The sequence below is a fragment of the Clarias gariepinus genome, chromosome 13 (assembly GCF_024256425.1).
Source record: "Clarias gariepinus isolate MV-2021 ecotype Netherlands chromosome 13, CGAR_prim_01v2, whole genome shotgun sequence".
NCBI classification, from domain to species: domain Eukaryota; kingdom Metazoa; phylum Chordata; class Actinopteri; order Siluriformes; family Clariidae; genus Clarias; species Clarias gariepinus.
The window spans coordinates 23,349,175-23,363,261 of NC_071112.1; the positions used below are offsets into that span (position 1 = coordinate 23,349,175).

The window sequence follows — 14,087 nt, forward strand, 5'->3', positions numbered from 1 at the left end:
CCCCTGTTCTCCCAAGACTGATCATTTGGTTTGAGCAAAGAAATTTTGTCATTTGTTTTTCCGAGCTCAGACAACAAAGCATCCATTATGGTATTTGATTACACTGATGAGTGCTACCCTATAAGAAGATAAAAATGGAGTGAACTCAATTAAGTCAAATATAGTCAGTGGCCTTGATACGGTTAGCCAACCAACTGTGTCATGTAATATTGCAAGCATGTTTTTTTCTTTTAAGGTTTTAGTTTTTCAGAAAACATCTGTTATGATGATATTGTTATTCAATATTAGAAACTCAATTATAGCTATAAATCAATTGCAGTAAGTTTTAAAGGAATACATATGCATGATTTAATAATTTATTAAGATATAAAAAGCTGTATTGTGTGGTATTGAAGGACAGCCATTACTATTGTCTTGGTTGTGGATGTAGAAAGCATAGAGATATATGTATTAAGAGTAAAGATCTTACCAGGTTTGATCAGTGGTGCCATCAGTAAGAAAGGAATGTGATCTACATCAAACGAAAGTCTACTCGATTATTTGTACTAGTGAAGACCCAAATAAAGCTTAGTGTTTATTATGTGCCCGTTAGAAATCTTCAGCAATACTACCACCTAATGGTCAGAATCATTTGTTATAAAAGGTTGTTGGTCTTAGGGCTGCACTCATCAAGGGGTCACCACAGCAGACCATCTGATCCGCTCATTTGTGATGCAACCCACCCATTTTATCCAGGCTTAAGACTGGCACTGCATTCAGGGACTGGGGTTTGGGCATTGGGTGGGAACTGAACCCAAGCCTTCTGCATGGCAGGCAAGAAATCTATTACTGAGCCACCAATGCCTCGTCACTTATTACAGTAAAGAAGTAAAATGTTTGGGAGTTGTCCGTGCAATATCTAATTACATTTCATGATGCCTGATATGTAGCATGTTGATAACCACATTATACCCATACATATTGCTTTATAATAAAATTAAATCACGATGATATTTCATGATAAGACACACAAGTTTGACAGTCTTAGTTTTTTTTATTAAACCATTCCTTTGAGTACATCTCTGTTAGCATCATCTACATGTCTTTTATATTTACGCCACCTCAGTTAACACTCCCTAAGTTTAGAGCATCAACATCATTAAGTAAAATAAGAAAATGTAGAAGAGCACAAAGTGGTACCTACAATGAAATTAAATGCATTCTGAGGCACATGTTTTAATTAGTTTTTGGTTAGCCTCAATAGCCTTTGAATGTCAGGCTCTATGTTAATGGTCTCAAAGTTTTTGCTGTATCTCTTGAAGGGTTCACCCTCTGGGCCAATCAGGAACTTCTCAAAATTCCATGAGATATCAGTTCTGCTGATGGGACTCCACACTAAGAACTTGGGGTCCTGAATAAGAGAGACTGGATCATCATCGGGGTATGGAAGTTTGTCTTTCAGGTATGCGAACACGGGATGTGTATTAGACCCATTAACGTCGCACTTCTCAAAAATGGTGAACGAAGGTTCAAACCCTTCACCTGGACGTACGTGCTTCAATGAGTTCAGGATCTCTCCATTTTTGCAGTTTTCCTGAAGAAAGATAAAATACAGTAATAAAATAAATCTCCCTTACAAGTGTACCATCCTTCTGCGATGCCTGTACAGTATATTTTTTACTTGTGTCAAGTAATAAAAATGGAAAGCTTCATATGTACACGCTCAGAAATAAGAAGATATCAGTTTCCTTGTGGCTTGCATGGTACCATCAAGCAAAAAAAGATGTATTTTATCTTTTAATCAAGAAAGGCCAAACTGTGTACCATGAATTATTCTAAAAGGCATAAAGATCAATAGTATGTCATATTAGCACAATATTTGCATTGATTTAAGCACTAACCATTAAATGCATTCTTGAAACTTACGGTTTCATTCCAAATTGTTCACATCTGGTCCAACCAATCAAAACTCCTTGCTTCATTAAGCTTGTACAGTATACTGGAATTTGGTTATAAATGAATTCTGCATGATTCTTTGGTGTTCTTTGGTTTAAACAAGATACTTAACGCCTAATATATTACCCACGGTTTATCATGGTTATATTTGGTTATCTAAACTGTGCTCAAATTTCATAATCTATGAGCTACTCAGTAACACTCATCTGACACATCTGAATTATATATATTTTTTTATCTAATCAACAGTGAATTGCTGGTCTTACTAACCTGGTAGCCAAACTGATTACAGGGGAAGGCCAGGACCACCAGCCTGTGCGGATACCTGCTCTGGAGCTGGTTGAGCTGGCTGTAGTCCCGGGTGGTGGTACCTCATAGTGATGCCACATTCTCAATAAGTACCACTCTTCCTCGGTAGATATTAAAATCAACCGAGTCCCCTTCCAGCGTGGTAGCACGCAAGTCATAAAATGTCTTGGCTATGAAGGTCATGATCCGTGTTCAGTGTCCACCTGAAGTGTGTCTGCTTCCTGACTGGCATGCAAGTCATCCTGGTTGCCTGGCTCCAGCTATAAGGCTTGGGTGTCAAATGACTTGGAGGGAAGTTGATATGCGGGTGATACATAATACATCTATGTGGTGAAAAGACTGACATAGGCTATCTCAGGTTTAAACCTATAAACCTACACCACTTTGGGTACACATTCAGACAACCCTGTCTATGGAATTAGGTGCCAAAAAAAAAAACTGTTCTGGAAGAGAATTTCCACAAACAAGCAGAAAGGATGGTATTAAATATTCGGGGAATTAGCAACAATAATTAAAAAAAAATTTTTTTAGAAAATGTACAGAGATCTCCTGTGATGCTGTTAATCTGCTTCCCATAGTGAAAAAGAAAGTTTCACAGATTTCTATGCAGCAGATTGCATTACTGTCAGTGGCTTTAGAGACTGAATCTACTTCTGAGCCATTAAACTTTCAGCAAGTCATTGCCCATGTTCTCACATCATTAAAAATGGATAGCGGTTCAATCTAATCCCCTTCACCATGGAGCTCGGCCCAAATTCTGATTCTGTTATGCAGAATCTGTAATTCAACGGCACTCGTAATCTGGCAAAGAGCTAAGCGTTCTAAAACATATTAAAAGTCCAGTTTAATTTCATATACTTCTGTCAAAGAACTGGTCAGCTGGTCAGTGTGGCCTGAACTAATGTTTATAAATAGGTGTGTTAATAGGAGTGGTCAGTAGTTTTGAACATAATACACATTCAATTTAGAAAGTACTAATATTTGTGTGGATCACATACAAATCTTCATAACTTCTCACAGCAATGATAGCATATTTTTACTATAATAATGGTAACAAAATTATGTTTTAATAATTCCTTACTGGTTAATGTCAGCGTCTGTTTCACTCTGTGTTTAAGAATTAACCACTAAAATGGGGTCAGCATATACTCCTGTTATCTTATTCAACGGTTAGTATGGGTGGGAGATCGACCAGACTATGGCCACAGAAAAGCGATCAAGTCCTCGATCTATCCCACATCTCTGTCTGTGTTTATTTAACCATCCAAGCTCACTCTTAAGACCAAAACTAATTCAGGGCAGCAATTTGATCTTTTTTTTTATTAGGTAAACAGTTTTGTAGTGATGAAGTGATAAATGATTCATAGACAACTGCCTCCTAATGAGACACAACCAGAAGTCCATTTTCCAAACGTTTGCTCTTCGTTCTTTTGTCGACTTTAAATGAATGAGGTAATCTAATTTTACAGATTGAGTAATAAAGGATTATAAAAATACTGTTTAAAAAAGACCAATTGGAACGGTTTTCATAACTGCCATACTGACATCGGTTGTAGCCGTTTATGCTTCCCCTGACGCTAACATGAGCAGGTGGAATAATCACTCTCCTGCTGCTCTGTTTCAGTAGTGCTGAGATCATCGTTGTTGGATGGCACTGCACTATCCAGATCCTTCCTGTTGGCTTCCAGCACCAGCTCAGTCATCTGGGTGAATGCCTGGAAAGCACATATAGTAACACTAGTGCCAAGTTAATCCAATTACAGTGCGACTATAATAATATTGGTCCAACAAACATTTTACAAGATTAGACATGAAAACAACCAAGCAACTCACCTCACTGATGTTGTAATTGGTAAAGGCGCTTGTTTCTAGGAAATCCATACCGTAAGACTTAGCAAGCTGATTGAAAGAAAGCAGCGTGTTACACTAAACTAAATCTTTTTTAGCATAAAGAAAAGCGAATTGCATTTTCAATGCATTCCCCTTACTATAACAATAAACACAAGCGTCAAACCTGACTACCAAATAGAATTGGCTCTTTTGGATTCACCGTCAACAACAGAGTTATTCTTTGTCTAAAGTCTGGATGAGATCCATTATTGTATCAAGCACTATCCCCCCAAAGCCTGCGTATAAGATTAATATAACATTACTATTATTCATTCTTCAAAAACTTGCTTTACCCAGGTGAAAGTAGAATGCCACACACACATTCACACACCTCTATACACTTAGGGTCAGTGTGGCATAGCCAGTTACTGACATTATAAGGTAGTAGAAAACGTAACTGAAGAACCATTACGGAAATCCACACAGACAGATGGACAGAGAGAAACCCAAGTCCTTAGAAATATGGCTTTGGATAAAAACATGCACTTGGTACCTTGTTCCCCTGCTCGGTCGTCACTTGTCTTCGGTGCTCCTCATCATGTTTGTTCCCAATAAGGATCTTCTGCACTATGTGTGGTGCATACTAGAGAGAAAAAATTAACTGTTAACCTGACCGTGTCTGTTAGATTAGATATCCATCATGCTGGAATAATAAATCTGAGCACTTTGGGATGTTTAAGAGAAAAAAGCCTCATCACCTCATCAACATCACTGATCCACTTTATTACATTTTGGAAGGAGAGGGAGCTGGTAATGTCATATACTAAGAAAATCCCCTGAGGAAAAAAGGGAGACACTTTGAGCCTGCATGTCCAAAGAACTTAAACAAGAAACCTTCATTGATTTAGACTTTGATTAGCTTTAGGTTTCTAACTATGGCATGTCCAGCGATGCTTGTACTCTTCTAGTTACTGTAATGAAAAGGGTCAGAGCCACAGGGCGGCACATAATTCATACCTGTGCTCGTCTGTAATATTGCTTTGTAATAGTTTGGTATTTTTCCTGTCCAGCTGTGTCCCTGAAAAAAATAAGAAGATAAATAAGCAAAACGAGTCTTCAATGTCTTATTTATCCAAACTGAGACTTTGTACAGTCTAAAATTTCTTTATATATCCAAATTATAGACTAGGAATAAGAAGCTCCATCATCTCACTCACCATATCTGTATTCTCACTTTCATTCCATTGACTTCAAGGGTTTTCATTTTGAAATCCACCCCTAAAGAAAAATAAAGCATACATTGACAATAGAAAATTAAAACTAAATTACAATTAAAACACTACAAAAAAGTAGGCTAGGAATTGTTTGCTTTTTACTTTTTACTGCATACAAGGAATTATGTAGAGGACCATAATTTTGTTATGTGAACATATGACTGGCAAATTATTAGTTTTCTAAAAAAGAAACAAGGATGATGTTTAATTATTATAATTGTAGCTGATTTGTTCTCATGAATTCTGTGAGATCTTCACATCTAAATAATTTTTGCCACTGTAATTCTTAACTTATTTCGCTAATTCAGTTCCACTTTTCCAGTTAATCACGTCAACTGTTTATCCTGAGTGATCCCCGGATCTAGCTAGTCTCACAGAGATCTGGACCTTAGTATTTTCAGATTAGCAGATTATATCCAGTATGTCCTGATAACGTGGTGGCCAAATGTAACCACGCTTTAAAATGTACAAAATACATTGACTGGTTCTCAACTGGAGACAACAAGAGAGAAAAAAAATCTGGTTATGCCAAAGGTCAGATTTGTGCTGGTAGTCTGAACAAGGCCTTATATTATACTTCTCTTTAAAAGGGCTGACCAATTGGTACAACTTGTTTACCAGTATAAAACTGTCTTACATTCAAATTGTACATTCTAAGGAAGGAGGGAGGGAGAGATCAAAAAATGATGGAAAAAATATGAAAATCTAATTGATTTAAAATGCTAATTATTCAAAGTTGCTCTACATCTGTCATGGAAAAAGCAGATTCAATCGAATAAAAAATCCTGCTGAATTCATCTTAATCTGACCAACTACCAGTTGTGAATAGACAGCCTGAGCAGCTCAGTTGATAATTTCTTTACCAGTTTATTGAACGCTCTGTTATTGTCTTAACAACAAAGTCTACAAGGTTTTCAGCATGGAATGATCAGATCAGCATCTACACTATATGGCCAAACCTGCAAAGACATTGCATCCAAATACATATACTTTCACATAACGTTCGTCCACCTTTTGCAACTTTAACTGATCCCACATTTCTTAGAAGGCTGACTGCAAGATTTTTAAATATTTCTGTTGGAATTCATGCCCATTCATTCTGTAAAGCATTTATGAGGTCAGTCACTGATGTTGGATGAGAAGGCCTGGCTCTCAATCTCTGACTGAGAGAAAAATGTGAGTTCATCTTGATAAGAGCGTCTGCCAAATGTCGTCATATGTAAACTGGCCTTCCCAAACTGTTTCCACAAATGTCCCCACATACAGTGGGGCAAAAAAGTATTTAGTCAGCCACCAATTGTACAAGTTCTCCCACTTAAAAAGATGACAGAGGCCTGTAATTTTTATCATAGATATACCTCAACTATGAGAGACAAAATAAGAACAAAAAATCCAGAAAAATCATATTGTAGAATCTTATATAATTTATTTGCAAATTATGGTGGAAAATAAGTATTTGGTCAATAACAAAATTTCATCTCAATACTTTGTTATATACCCTTTGTTGGCAATGACAGAGGTCAAGCGTTTTCTGTAAGTCCTCACAAGGTTTTCACACATTGTTGCTGGTATTTTGGCCCATTCCTCCATGCAGATCTCCTCTAGAGCAGTGATGTTTTGGGGCTGTCACTGGGTAACACAGACATTTAACTCCCTCCAAAGATTTTCTCTCCAGGACCTTGAAATGCTTCTTACAAAGACACTTCTTCGTTGCCCAGGCGGTGTGTTTGGGATCATTGTCATGCTGAAAGACCCAGCCACGTTTCATCTTCAGTGCCCTTGCTTCAGTGCCCTTCCCATTTTTTGCTGATGGAAGAAGGTTTTCACTCAAAATCTCACAATACATGGCCCCATTCATTCTTTCCTTTACACGAATCAGTCATCCTGGTCCCTTTGCAGAAAAACAGTCCCAAAGTATAATGTTTCCACCCCCATGCTTCGCAGTAGGTATGGTGTTCTTTGGATGCAACTCAGCGGTCTTTCTCCTCCAAACACGACAAGTTGAGTTTTTACCAAAAAGTTCTATTTTGGTTTCATCTGACCACATGATATTCTCCCAATCCTCTTCTGGATCATCCAAATGCTCTCTGGCAAACTTCAGACTTGGCTTAAGCAGGGGGGCACGTCTGGCACTGCAGGATTTGAGTCCCTGGTGGCGCAGTGTGTTACTGATTGTAGCCTTTGTTACTTTGGTCACAGCTCTCTGCAGGTCATTCACTAGGTCCCCACATGTGGGTCTGGGATTTTTGCTCACAGTTATTGTGATCATTTTTACCCCACGGGGTGAGATCTTGCGTGGAGCCCCTGATCGAGGGAGATTATCAGTGGTCTTGTATGTCTTTCATTTTCTAATAATTGCTCTCACAGTTGATTTCTTTACACCAAGCTGCATACCTTTCGCAGAATTAGTCTTCCCAGCCTGGTGTAGGTCTACAATTTTGTTTCTGGTGTCCTTTGATAGCACTTTGGTCTTGGCCATAGAGTTTGGAGTGTGACTCTTTGAGGTTGTGGACAGGTGTCTTTTATACTGATAAGTTTAAACAAATACCATTAATACAGGTAACGAGAGGAGGACAGATGAGCCTCTTAAAGGAGAAGTTACAGGTCTGTGAGAGGCAGAAATCTTACTTGTTCATAGGTGACCAAATACTTTTTTTACTGAGGAATTTACCAATTAATTTATTAAAAATCCTTCAATGTGATTTTCTGTCTTTTCTTATTTTGTCTCTTATAGTTGGGGTATACTGATGATGAAAATTCTCATCTCTCATCTCAAAAAGCCTCTCTCATCTTTTTTAAGAACTTGCACAATTGGTGGCTGACTGAATACTTTTTTGCCCCATATATATTTTGTGTGTGTGTGTGTGTATATATATATATATATATATATATATATATATATATATATATATATATGTTGTTGGTGGTCTTTTCGGCTGCTCCTGGCAAGGGGTCGCCACAGCGGAATATCCGGTCCTTGGCACAGGTTTTACGCCGGATGCCCTTCCTGACGTAACCCTCCCATTTTATCCGGGCTTGAGACCTGGACTGCATCCAGTGGCTGGAGGGTTTGGGCACTGGCTGGGAATCGAACCCAGGCGAAACACCTACCACTGAGCCACCAGTGCCCCCTGTGTGTGTGTGTGTGTATAAAATATAATTATATTGTCCAAGATGTCTGTAGCATTAAGATTGTCTTTCACTGGGCTCTGACTGGAACATTCAGAATTCACAGGTTTGGCCAAATACTTTTGTCCATATAGTGTATAAAAGTATAAGGTGCTTTACTCCAAGACAACCAGTAGGGGTCACTAGAGACCCAAATTATTACACATTTTAATTCAAACTGTTGTAATTCAAGGTGAATATGCGACAGTTTACAAACACGAGTTATTTACATATGTTTTTATTCTAGTTTAGAGGTTCATTGATTTACACGCTAAAAAAAAACAATACATATCAAGGTAAGGTTGATAAAACTAGTCAATACTTGAATGCTCACCAATAGTGGAAATGTGCGGCGAGAGAAACTCATTATCCGTGAGGCGGCACAATAAACAGGTTTTCCCGACACCCGAGTCTCCTAACAGCAGCAGTCTGAAAAGGACGTCGTATTCCTTCGCCATGGCGTCGAGCAAAGTCCTGAAAAACAAAGTGTTTGTCGATAATATTGCTTTAAAGTGCCGTATTCTGTCATATTTCCTGTAATTAAACGAAGCCTCACTCGTCACCATCAGCCAAGCTCCTAAAATTAGTCCTGAGGAAGGAAAAAAGCCTCTACTCTTTGTTTTTTGTTCAGTTGTTTTCTCTCTTCAGCCTCAGTAAGAGCAGCCATGAGGGCCGTCTGCTCCAAGTGTCCTCACTTTCATACTTTCATCATATCACCTTGTATTCATTCATTTTTCAGGGCCAAACCCATGTCATGCTGCTGCTACCTCCTGATAAAGCAGTCGAATAGCCTTCAGCTTAAAATGAATGGCTGCCTTGAAGAAAACTACTTAAAGTATTACATAATAACACTTTAACATTTCTATATTGTGTCACATTACAACCACAAACATAAATGTATTTTATTGGGGTTTTATGTGATAGACCAACACATGTAATTATTAAGTGGCATGTAATTATGAAGAGGAAGGAAAATAATAAATGGCTTTCCAATTATTATTATTATTATTTTAAAAATTACAGATTACATATTCGCTGCAGTTACAGCTGCAGGTCTTTTAGGGTGTCTCTACCAGCTTTGCTCATCTAGAGAGTGATTTTTTATTATTTTATTTTTTTTGCCACAGATTCTCCACTGGATTGAGGTCTGGACTTTGACTGGGCCGTTCTAAAACGCTTTGATTTAATCCATTCCATTGCAGCTCTGGCTGTGTATTTAGGATTGTTGTCCTGCTGGAAGGTCCCCCAGTCTCAAGTCTTTAACAGGTTTTTTTCTAAGATTGCCTGTATTTGGATCCATCCTTCTTTCCATCAACTCTGACCAGCTTCCCTGTCCCTGCCTAGAAAATCATCCCCACAACATAATGATGCTGCCACCACCATGCACAGTGTTAGTTTTTCACCACATATAGCATTTTGCATTTAGGCCTAAAAGTTAAATTTTGGTCCCATCTGACCAGAGCACCTTCTTCCACATGTTTGCTGTCCTCATCTTCTTGCCACTCTTCCATAAAGGCCTGATCCTGTTGACAGATTCTACCACCTGAGCTGTGGACCTGTGCATCTCCTAAAGAGTTACCATGGGCCTCTTAGCTGCCTCTTTTATAATTGTTCTCCTTGCCTGGCCTGTCAGTTAAAATAGAGGTTCATGTCATGGTAAGTTTATAGTTGTACTGTACTCCTTTCATTTTTCGAATAGTGGATTAAACAGTGCTCCGTGAGATGTGCAAACCTTGGGATATATATTTTTTATAACCTAACCCTGCTTTTAATTTCTCCTTAACTTTAGTCCCGACCTGTCCGGGATGTTCCTTGGGCTTCATGATGCTGTTTGTTCACTAATGTTCTCTAACAAACCTTTGAGGGTTTTACAGAACAGCTATATTTATACTGAAATTAAATTACACACAAAAATACTTTATTAATTAAGTGACTTCTGAAGGCAGTTGATTCCACTGGCTTTTAGTTATGAGTATCAGGATAAAAGGGGCTGAAAACAAATGCACGCCTTACTTTTCAGATTTTTATTTGTAAACAATTTTAAAAAATTATATGATTTTTCTTGTGTTGTGTTGGTCTATCACATAAAATCCCAATAAAATCCATTTATGTTTGTGGTTTTAATGTGACAAAATGTGGAAAATTTCGATGGGTATGAATACTTTTGACAGGCACTAGTAAGCCTAGTTTTTCCTTTTATATCTATTTAATGTGTGCGTGCCTGCAGGGTCAATGTTCAATTCCTGTCTTGGGCCTGTGTGCATGGAATTTGCATGTTCTCCCTTTGCTTGGTGGGTTCCTTCCGGGTACTTCGGTTTTCCCCCACAGTCCAAAGACCTGCGGATTAGTTTAAGTGACGTTCCCAAATTGCCCGTAATGGGCGAATGCGTGTAAATGTTGACCAGAGGTCCTACCACAGGCGTAAAATAGGAATAAATACAATGGCAATGGTACAGAGATTCCTATATGGATAGAAATATATGCAGGGTTATTCCGGAAGTGTACTTAAAATGACAAAATGGCATAATGTTTCGTTGGTAATAAGGGCCAGAAAAGTAGGGGAAAATGTGAGCATGCATAATAGCAAAACAAAAACCCAATGTTAAATGAAGTTTGTTTAGACTGTAGGCAAATCTGATGTTAAGGACTAACTCTTGACACTGACTGCCCTCATTTCAGATTTGGCTCTATTCAGACTTCAGAAGCCTGAATATGACACATTGTCGACCTATCTGCATGGTTGCTGTGGTAACATATGATCATGTGGACTTGAGCTTCCGTGTCAGTTTAAAATCTGTTAGAGCATCCAGACTAAGACACATCTTTAGAAATCTGATTTGATTCTAATTTCAAGCCACTTTTGGATGTGGTTTAAAACACTTCAAACTGGTAAAACTGGTATACCATCATTAAATTATTTCTACAGCATCCTTATTTCTCACTATACTTTCCTGTTTACCAGGACCTACAAGTTGGTAAAGATTGTGTACCAGTTTAACCAGCTCAGATTGTGTTTTGTCAAATGGAAACTCATTACACAAATTAATTATAAAGAATGAGATGACATCAGTGTTCTTAGGACATATAATTTTCTGCCCAACAGCATGTGACTCAAGACAGACAATGACAACTTGGTAAGTACAAGTTATTATTTTTAATGATTGGCACAATGTATCCCTGTAACTGGATGCACTTTCTTGTTTAACAGTTGAGACTTTAGTTGTCAATTGTATACTCTAGATACACGAATAAGCAATAACATTAAAACCAATGACAGGTGAAGTGGTAGCCTATGTATAAATAAATGTCTGTTGGTTCAGACATCATAAAAAAATACCTGAATTAATTAAATAGAGTTTTCGCAGCTGTATTTGTCCAAGGTAACAGATTTAGTTTAATCGCAATTGGCCCAGGGGAATATATACACAGTATATACACAGTGTATATATACACAGTGTATGTGTATATATATCTTCTTCTTTGTCTTTCGGCTGTTCCCTTTTAGGGTTCGCCACAGTGAATCATCTGCCTCCATCTCACCCTATCCTCTGCATCCTCTTCTCTCACACCAACTAACTTCAAGTCCTCTCTCACTGCATCCATAAATCTCCTCTTTGGTCTTCCTCTAGACCTCCTACCTGGCAGTTCAAACATTAGCATCCTTCTACCAATATATTCACCATCTCTCCTCTGAACATGTCCAAACCACCTCAATCTGGCCTCTCTGACTTCTCCAATATCTCCAAAACATCTAACATGGGTTGTCCTTCTGATGAACTCATTCTTGATCCTATCCATCCTTGTCTCTCCCAAGGAGAACCTCAACATCTTCAGCTCTGCTACTTCCAACTCTGCCTCCTGTCTTTTCTTTAGTGTCACTGTCTCTAAGCCGTAGAGCATCGCTGGTCTCACCACTGTCCTACACATATATATATATATATATATATATACACATACACATATATATATATATATATATATACACATACACACACTACCATTCAAAAGTTTGGGGTCACTTGCAAATTTCTTTGTTTTTGTTTAGTAATTTATTTTCTACATTCTACAACAATACTGGGGATTTCAAAACTATAAAATAACACATATGGAACTAGGTTATTACGTAACAACAACAAAAACAACAGTTAGTTATTTTAAGACACAAACTAACCCTCTTTGTTATAGTTCTTGCAAGAACAGTATTGTCAAGCACCATAATGAAACTGGCTCTCATGAAGACCATCCCAGGAGGGCGAGACCAAAACCTACCTCTGCCACAGACGAGAAGTTCATTTAGAGTTATCAGCCTGAAAAATGACCAATTAACAGCACCTCAGATTAGAGGGTTATGAAGTGCATAAGTAGCAGACACATCTCACTATTAACTGTTCAAAGGAGATTAATGCATTTTTGGACGCCTTCAGCATTCCTTTACAATGTAGAAAGAACTAAAAATCAAGGACAATCATGGTGTTAGAAAGTAACCCCAAATTTTTAAACAGTGGTGTACATATATTATATTTAAAAAAATTCCTTCCTTTTCAATACACTATCCATCCGTCAACAAGCATTCGTAGTCCCTTAATTAAAATGTTTACGGCTGACCAGCAGAGCCACAAATGCACCGTTGTCTTCACTTCATCAGAAGTCAATTTTTATTCTTATAAACTGCTTTTAGGGATCTAACAGTGAGTCCGATGGAGCAAGATCAGGACTATAGGAAGGATGATTTAACACCTCACACTTAATACATTCACTCCTGCACAGCAAAGACTAGAGAGACAGTAGCCTTGAACAGAAAGTGCTGCCAACATTGCATATACACATGTGTATGAATACTCAATATATTTGACAGCAGCCTTTAGCTCGTCTATATTGTTGAGTCGGGTGTTTCTCATCTTCCTCTTGACAATACCATAGTTTTGGCACAGTAGATAGACGCTAAGGAAAAGGAAATTGGCATTTTCATAAAGCTTGTCAGCAAATGGATGCATGAAGTACTTTCAAATCTGGTAAATTGATTTATTTATGATTGCTGTATTGACTTTGGACTTAATAAAACACAGTGGACCAACACCAGGAAATGAGACGGCATCTTAAACCATCACAGACTCTAGAAACTTCACACTGGACCTCATGCAACTTGAAGTCCATCACTCTCCCCTCTTCGTCCAGGCTCTGAGACCTAATCCCAACTTAGACACTGCTAAGGTTGTCTCTGGTTAAGGAGTGGATTGATACAGAATCCAACAGATGTAGTTAATTTCCTAATGACATCTGTGTGCAAGAACTCCTGATGTGCCGACTCCAGCCTTACTCTAGTCCTGGTGAAGCTTTCTAGGTCTTGAATCATCTTGGCTTGACTGTTTTGTCATCCCTGTTGCTTTTACACCTTTTCCTAACACACTTTTCTCTTCCAGGCAACTTTCCATGAGTAGTATCCTTTAACAGCACTTCCATGAGTATGCCGCAAACAGTCCGCATTTTAAACAGTGACCTCCTGTGATTTTTCTTGTTGGGGGGGTTGTTTATCATCCTCCCCATGTGTGTACTGAACTAGACAGTGAGAAA

At 38.2% G+C, this 14,087-nt stretch overlaps 2 protein-coding genes across 3 annotated transcripts; both read right to left on the reverse strand.

Annotated features, from left to right (window-relative positions):
• Positions 1-1,073: 1,073 nt before the first annotated feature.
• Positions 1,074-3,458, reverse strand: gpx2 (glutathione peroxidase 2). The gene is made up of 2 exons (XM_053510401.1): positions 2,206-3,458; positions 1,074-1,573 (listed from the first exon to the last, which is right to left on the reverse strand). The coding sequence occupies exons 1-2, from the start codon at positions 2,425-2,427 to the stop codon at positions 1,220-1,222; spliced, it is 576 nt and encodes a 191-aa protein (XP_053366376.1). The 5' UTR covers positions 2,428-3,458; the 3' UTR covers positions 1,074-1,219.
• A 78-nt stretch (positions 3,459-3,536) lies between these two features.
• On the reverse strand, positions 3,537-9,273 carry LOC128536229 (ras-related protein Rab-15-like). 2 transcript variants are annotated; one of them, XM_053510403.1, is made up of 8 exons: positions 9,080-9,273; positions 8,851-8,990; positions 5,292-5,352; positions 5,092-5,152; positions 4,833-4,910; positions 4,628-4,717; positions 4,078-4,143; positions 3,537-3,959 (listed from the first exon to the last, which is right to left on the reverse strand). In XM_053510403.1, exons 2-8 carry the CDS (start codon positions 8,972-8,974, stop codon positions 3,822-3,824), a joined length of 618 nt encoding a protein of 205 aa, XP_053366378.1. In that variant the 5' UTR covers positions 8,975-8,990; positions 9,080-9,273; the 3' UTR covers positions 3,537-3,821. The 2 variants fall into 2 exon arrangements, with proteins under 2 accessions (XP_053366378.1, XP_053366377.1); XM_053510402.1 differs by having other exon boundaries at positions 9,073-9,273.
• Between the last annotated feature and the right edge of the window lie 4,814 nt (positions 9,274-14,087).

Bases quoted from the DNA above. Each gene is read 5' to 3' on its own strand.
- LOC128536229 (XM_053510403.1), bottom strand. From the start codon at position 8,974: ATGGCGAAGGAATACGACGTCCTTTTCAGACTGCTGCTGTTAGGAGAC. The intron at 4,718-4,832 runs GTGATGAGGCTT...TTTTCTCTCTAG, and splicing joins GGATCAGTGATGTTGATGAG to TATGCACCACACATAGTGCA. The intron at 3,960-4,077 runs GTGAGTTGCTTG...TGTGCTTTCCAG, and splicing joins CCAATTACAACATCAGTGAG to GCATTCACCCAGATGACTGA.